Genomic DNA, 7,348 nt, shown 5'->3' with positions numbered 1-7,348 from the left:
AGGGTTCAAGGACATGCAGGAGAGTGAGATGAGAGAAGTGGCTGAAGTACATGCCTAAATGATGAAGAATTGTTGGAGATTGTGCAGGCAGAAAGTGAGGATGAAAAAGAGGAGAGTGTTGCTGAGGCCAATCAACCTTTAGCCCTCACCCTTGAAAAACTAGGGCAAGTTACCTGGAGGTTATTCTGGGGATCAACGCCCCCGCGGCCCAGTCCATGACCAGGCCTCCCGATGGATCAGGGCCTGATCAACTAGGCTGTTACTGCTGGCCGCATGCAGTCCAACGTACGAGCCACAGCCCGGCTGATCCGGCACTGACTTTAGGTATCTGACAGCTCAAGCAATTTTTTTACGACACAAACCCATCAATGTTGAGGGCTTTGAAGGTGATGAATGACACTGATAGGAGCATAATTCCCTACAAAACTCTGTAGATATGAAGACGAAATGGTCTCGGTTGCCCATCACAATGTTCTTCACAAGAAACCCTGCAACTACTCCTGTTGCTAACTCTAGCGATGTCGACGATCCACCACCTATTATCAGCAGTGACGCTGGCAGTGAAGAGTTAGAATCCACACACTAGACTCATCATGCCATGCAGTTACACTCCATATAATCACCTCCATTCAACTGTCATCAGTAATTGCATGGCTAACTATTGTTGCCATCATCATCGCCACTGTCACCATCATCACAAATCATCAGAGTTCGTCTGCCTAACCTTACAAGTGGTGAGTGTTTTGTTTGTGCATTGTTATTAAACCATAATACGTATGTATATACAATGCACATACATGTATTTTACAATGTTTTCATGTGTTTTATGATTGTTCATGGTTCAATAGGTTAAGGAAGCAGTATTGTTAGGCCAAGTAAATGCTATTATTATATTTCCCTACAATATATTTTTGCATCAAACATTCGCAAATTTTCAACATTCACGAGGTTCTTGATCCCTTCACCCTCGCGAATATGGAGGGTCACCTGTATAACATTTTTAGTATATTTCTCAATGTTTATTGTGTGCTGTATACTGTAATAAATAGAATAGAGAAAAATCAGCTCTAATATACATTATTTAGGTATGCATAATAGTACTCGGTAAACGAGTACATCCTAAGTGAGGAGAGGCTGTATTGTATATCATTAACAAAATTGTATGTCTTATTAGTGTACAAGCAAAGTTTTGACACTACTGTGCAATATGAAGGACGAATATGGGTACAAATACCTTTACCTTGCATATTGTGAGGTGGTGGTCCACGTGGTGGACCCTGATGAGGCCCATGATGAGGACCCATAGGAGGTCCATGTGGTCCTGGAGGCCCATGTGGGCCACCATGAGGCCCACCATGAGGTCCATGAGGTCCGTGTGGCCCATGTGGTCCACCATGAGGCCCACCAGGAGGACCATGAGGACCTGGAGGTCCATGTGGTCCATGAGGGCCATGGGGACCACCATGGGGTCCATGTGGGCCACCGTGTGGACCACCATGTGGGCCACCATGTGGACCACCATGTGGGCCACCATGTGGGCCTCCATGGGGACCACCATGGGGACCACCATGTGGGCCACCATGTGGACCACCATGTGGGCCACCATGTGAGCCTCCATGTGGGCCATGAGGCCCAGGCGGACCTGGTGGTCTATGTTCCATCCCTGGTGGAGGCATGCCACGACCTGGTGGTGGCATTCGAGGTCCTCCAGGGCCTCCTGGGCCCCCACCCGGGTGGCCACCTGGACCACCAGGGCCGCTACGATGCTGATGTTGATGCTGTGGACTTGCTCGAGTTTTGCTCTGTGATTCAAACTGAAAGTACAGCAATTAAAACTTCCTAGGTTAATTAATGGTCCAAAATTGAAAAGAAATAATATTCACAAGTTCTCAAGGGTGTAATTACAAGTGAAATAACGACTGGCACATAATGTAGAAACTGTTAAAATCATTTCTGTCGTGGGTGAGAAATCTGCATCAGAAATCTGTTATGACTCTTAACTCTGCCACTATCATTCCAGCATACTTATCCTGACCTGGGTTAGAGCCTGCTTGCTGGCAAAGGTGACCACAGGATTCATGCCGTGTATTTCCTTACGGGGTAGTTTCTCCATTACAATCCGGCTGCTGCTCTCCGAACCCAAAGATATGGCACAGAAACCTTTACTCTGACCATTGGCACGGTTTTCAAAGAACTTAACATCCAAAAAGTCACTCAAACCAAGGTTCTGGACAGCTGCAGCAATATCATTATCTGTTGTCCACTGAAAATAACACAAATCATTAAAAAAAAAACAAAAAAAGTATGGAACTGCCTTCCTCAACATACTCTCACTCACCTTTGAATAAAAGCTCTTGTAAGCAATTCTTACATCTACTCTTCCACATACTTCTACACCCCATACATCATCTTTATTTACTTTCTCATCCAACAACTGCATCTCATAACTATTATTCTTGAAATTCTTTTTTTTTTTTACACCACATTTTTACATCCAACTCCACTTTTATAAATTAAGTTTGCCTGCTTTTGCTTTGCCATCTGATCCATTATATTCTTCATAAACACACAAGTGTAGATTGCAATTATTATTCCTCCAAGTAATAAAGAATACAAAATATGATTTATATTTACTATTCATTAAAATAGTCCCTTCTGCTGATAACATAAATTATCTTCCACACCCAACACCAGGATTCACCCTGCTATGCTTCACTCTATTATTCAGTGAAGACTAAAGAAAATGTAGTAACACTTTGTTTCCTCTCACATAAACTTATCTATTTCAAACCATTCAACATTTTTTTTGTGTAAAATATGTGAATAACTCTTACTGCTACATCTTACTGACCATAAACTTAAGTGCTCAGTACAGTACAATCTATCTCACCTTCAGTTCTATGCTACTAGCCCCTTATCCCTTTCTTTCTTACTAAGATTCTTATTATTTATCCCAAAGAGTAAAATAATAATTCAATCCTCCTACTATGTCTATCTTCTCCCACAACTGCTAAATACTGTAGCCAAGACACTTCTAATTCTATTTCTTCCTTTCATACATATTTATTTTTCTACTCTGACCTTTCAACTTACCTTTATTCCATGCACTTAGATTTACTAAACTTACATTCTGTTTATTCTTTTCTACGTTATGTCCAAATGCCAACATCAATTACGTACACTTACCAAATCTCCAATCAAATTTCAATACAGTCTATAAACTTCAGCAATTTCATTTCTGACCATATTTACCCCAGCTTCTATGAAATCTATCTAGTATCCTAAACACTGTGATATTTCATAACTGTGTATCACCAAATGCAAGACAAGTGAACCCACCTTCCAGAAAAACATTAAGCCCTTTAAAAGCAGAGCTTTCGGCTCACAACCAAGAGGACACAGGAATGTAAGCCATGCTGGCAAGTCTTTCTACACCTGCTGTCCCTATTCTCTCAACAGTAAATGGGTAATGTATGTAAGTGTTAGGTGTTAGTTGACTGTTCTGAGTCACATTATATGGGGTGGTAGTATACTTTGAACCAGGGCTGGGCTTTGAAATAAGCATAGGTAAGACAAAAGCTTTTAAAATTCATGAAACAGTATTCATAACCCTAAAAGGTTGTTATCTGACTTCTGTAGGGGTTACACAGAGCCTGAGGAATGGGAAATAGGAAGCAGTTGAAAGTCAATCCAAGAAGGGAAGGGGAGGGTTGCTCCAGTTCCCTGAATCAAGATCCTTTTACAAGCATCAGGGGATTTCTCTTAAAGGATCGAACAAGGTCTGGTCTCAGACCAGGCTGCAGGGGCGCTGACCCGTGAAACCCTCTCCAGGTAAATTCCAGGTAATGGCAAGCCAGTTCTAAAACAAGCAGGCCAGTGAACTGCAAACAACAAGTTGATATTGTTTGTACTGTATTATACTTCCTTTCCTCATGAATTGTGGTTTCATGACACTTAAAATGTGCACTTCACTATTGTTAAAAAGAAAAAAAAATCTCCTGGACATCTAAATATTCTCATTCATTTTGCAAACCTACTTAACTTTTGGGGTAAAACAAAGACACTTAGCTAGGCGAGCCTTTATTGGACAAAATTTTACTGGTATAATTAAGGAAGACAGGACAAGAAAGCAACAATATTTAACCATAAACGACCCTACCTACACTCCCACCAAACCTTGGCATTTTTCGAGGAAGCATGCTTGATTCTATCCTGCTCCACACATAGAGCAGTGATCTTCCCAGTGCTACCCAACACTGCACACTAATATTTTGAGGGAATAACAAAATAAATATACAATCTCTAGCACTGACTCAAACATCCTGAACTAACTTGTTTTTGAAGAGCATAAGAAAATTTACATATGGATAGCAACCAACACTTATATAGAGAAAGTGTATTAAATATTTGGAAATAGACTACCCACAGATTATTGCCAAATAAAGAAAAAGCAACATTTCTACTCCTGCTGGTAGAAAAAATGCTTAACTTCAAACTCTATGTTCAACACACATTTAAGAAAATGAGTTGGCATACTTTCAAAGATGTATCCTATGTTATAAGCCTTATACTACTCCCTAACCTACCCTTAAAACTTACATAAAGGATCTGTACCCAAATCTTAACAATTAGCATCAGCAATTAAAACCTTAACTAGCTCTGCTCTCAGAACCTACATCACAGGTTATTTCAATCTCTGAAATTAACAAACTAACAAGCCCTTCATAATACAATGGAACCTCGACTTACGAGTATCCCAACAAAAGTTTTTTTCAAGGTACGATCCATTGCTCGGTCGATTTTTTGCTCTGAGTTACGAGCCAACATCCGAGTTACGAGCGATCTTCCCCCGAACCCACAACCTACACACCTCGCTTATTTATGATTTCATGCTTTAATTCCATGGACATCATCCTCTTTTTCTTCTGAGCATTGTCCTTTGCATTTACTTTCTTAGAACCCATGGTTAGAAAAAAAAAAATTGGCAGAATAACTGCATAAAATGCAAGCAAAACACGAGAGAAATGCTTCCACGGTGAGGTAAACAGTTAGTGCAGTTAGCCTCACATACACTCCGTTTTCAGAAGAAGAATGGGAAAATATGGTCAGTGCGGGAGTGACAATGGCCGCTACCACTCATCACATGACATATTCATTCTAGAGTATATATCATGTTTCTATATTATTTATATTGTTTATTATGTCATATTAGATCAATTGTGATAGATAAACAAGCTGTAGAGTTGATATTAGCGTTACATATTGAAGTATTTTGTCCTGCCTCCCGAGAGCAGGAATTCTGCTGGAACGGATTAATGGCATTTCATTTAATTTAAATGAGGAAAATTGATTTGATATACAAGCAAATTGAGTTATGAGCTGGTTACGGAACGGATTAAACCCGTAAGTTGAGGTTCCACTGTAATGCACTGTACATGCTTTGCCTAAAGTGCTTTCATGATTAAGGGGCTTTTTCCATGGAAGAAATAATCAAACTGTTAACCCATCCTTACAACATTTATGTACCTTCTTGTGCTGTATGACATATACAGGTGTGGCACTTGCTTTCAAATGTAACAATAATAAAGTCAATGCCAAAAAATAAAAATAATAATAATAATAATAATAATAATAATAATAATAATAATAACAATAATAATAATAATAATAATGTCAATGCTACGAAAATGTTCTCAGAAAGCTGCAGGGATCTCATAGACATGATTCATGAGAGGAATCTTGTTGGCATGCCTCTTTCATAGCTCAACTTATGCAATTAAAAGGAATCAGATTATTATTACATTTAAGGGTTGCACTAAACCCACAGAGCTTGTAGAGGGGACCATGACCCAGAATAACAACATCAGCTAAAACTTGTGCAGCAACACTTATTAACCACTAAATTGACAGTCACATCTACAGTATGTCAGCGAGATCAGTGTCTGTGCCATAGACCTACTTAATTTGTAGCACCCTCAAACTTGAGAGCAATAAATTTTGGCCTAGACATGAGATAATTTGTCTGTGCAGTGGGTGTGTGCAATATAAAAAGAAATCCTGCCCCACCCAATGCATGATGGTAACAGCTAGCCCCTGACCCTGCAACTGGGTTTAAACAGAAAATTTAAGGCATTGTTTGGATGGCATTTTCATTATTTTATTAGTTGTTTCTTGATGTCAATCAACAGATTGGAAAACACACTAATGAAACTGACAAGACTTTGGTTGGCTAGACTTGGCCTGAGATAGTCAATAAATTAATCCCCTCACTTAATTAAATTTCTATTAAATCTTCAATAACAATGGCTTCAATTGCAATAACTCAAACTCATTTATGCATTCTTCCAAAAATAACACTTTAACTTCAATCAAAAGAGTATTTTTATCATGGTAATACTGTGTATCTAATTCAGTGCCTCATGCACATTAGCAGGTACATAAAGACAAAAATATGAAGATAAATACAGCAGTGAATAAAGTAGTATATACCTCAGTACTGTGCTCACCTGTTTATTATCTTCTTGGTGTCATTGGCCAGAATTTATTGCACAGTCGTATACTTGTTTGTTTCAGTATTGTTAAAGGTAACCTCCTGATAAATTTTACTTGTCATTTATAAGCAATGTAAACAATCATTACTGATTGGCACTGATAATATAATTAGCACTATATTTGTAATTTACACTTACCATGTTTGTAATATTACAGATTATGAAGTCCATACAAGCATCTTGAATCATCCTGGACCATTATCAAGTCAAATCGTCCAGGTCAGACCAAAACATATTTCCAGCCATGATACTGTGGCTTTAATTTTCTCTTAATCTCCTAGAGGTACAATTGCCATTATGCACATGCATCAAAAATTCTTAAATCAAAAGTTCCACTTATGCTTTCACCTCAAACTCTTCTTTTGCACTATCTTTTTATATTTTTGTAGAGATAAATTTACAAGCAAAAAGCTGGTATCTTAAGCTAATACATTTCAAAGTCCAGTCTCATGTAAGGTATACTGTTCTACCACCCCTCTCCCAGATGCCACCCATAATAGTTGGCTAACAACCAGGTACCTATTTACTGCTAGCTGAACATGGGCAGCAAGTGAAAGGAAACATGTCCAATGTCCCCACTCACCCCATGATCAAATCTGGGTTCTTTGGTTGTGAGCTTAAATTGCTATCACTGATCTACAAGCCACCTAACCTATAATCAAATAAAACTTATACATATTAATTAGAAAACCACATAGAATAATAAGTGGGATTGGTGGAACAAGATACTGGCCAACATACTATGCATGCAAGGCACTTCTCAAATACCAGTAATGTACAGTAAGCATCCTCTAATG

At 38.8% G+C, this 7,348-nt stretch overlaps 1 protein-coding gene across 1 annotated transcript in view; it reads right to left on the bottom strand.

The window, feature by feature from the left end:
* Cpsf6 (cleavage and polyadenylation specificity factor subunit 6) overlaps positions 1-7,348 on the bottom strand; it is a 215,496-nt gene that overhangs the window by 77,710 nt on the left and 130,438 nt on the right. The window contains exons 4-5 of the mRNA XM_070087088.1: positions 2,036-2,263; positions 1,241-1,814 (exon numbers count right to left, since the gene is read on the bottom strand). Of these exons, the coding sequence (XP_069943189.1) occupies positions 1,241-1,814; positions 2,036-2,263 (802 nt within the window). The remainder of the gene's footprint in view (positions 1-1,240; positions 1,815-2,035; positions 2,264-7,348) is intronic.

Source organism: Cherax quadricarinatus, chromosome 20, assembly GCF_038502225.1.
Source record: "Cherax quadricarinatus isolate ZL_2023a chromosome 20, ASM3850222v1, whole genome shotgun sequence".
NCBI classification, from domain to species: Eukaryota; Metazoa; Arthropoda; class Malacostraca; order Decapoda; family Parastacidae; genus Cherax; species Cherax quadricarinatus.
The sequence above is the reverse complement of the archived record's forward strand: the minus strand, read 5'-3'. Positions and strand labels throughout refer to the sequence as shown.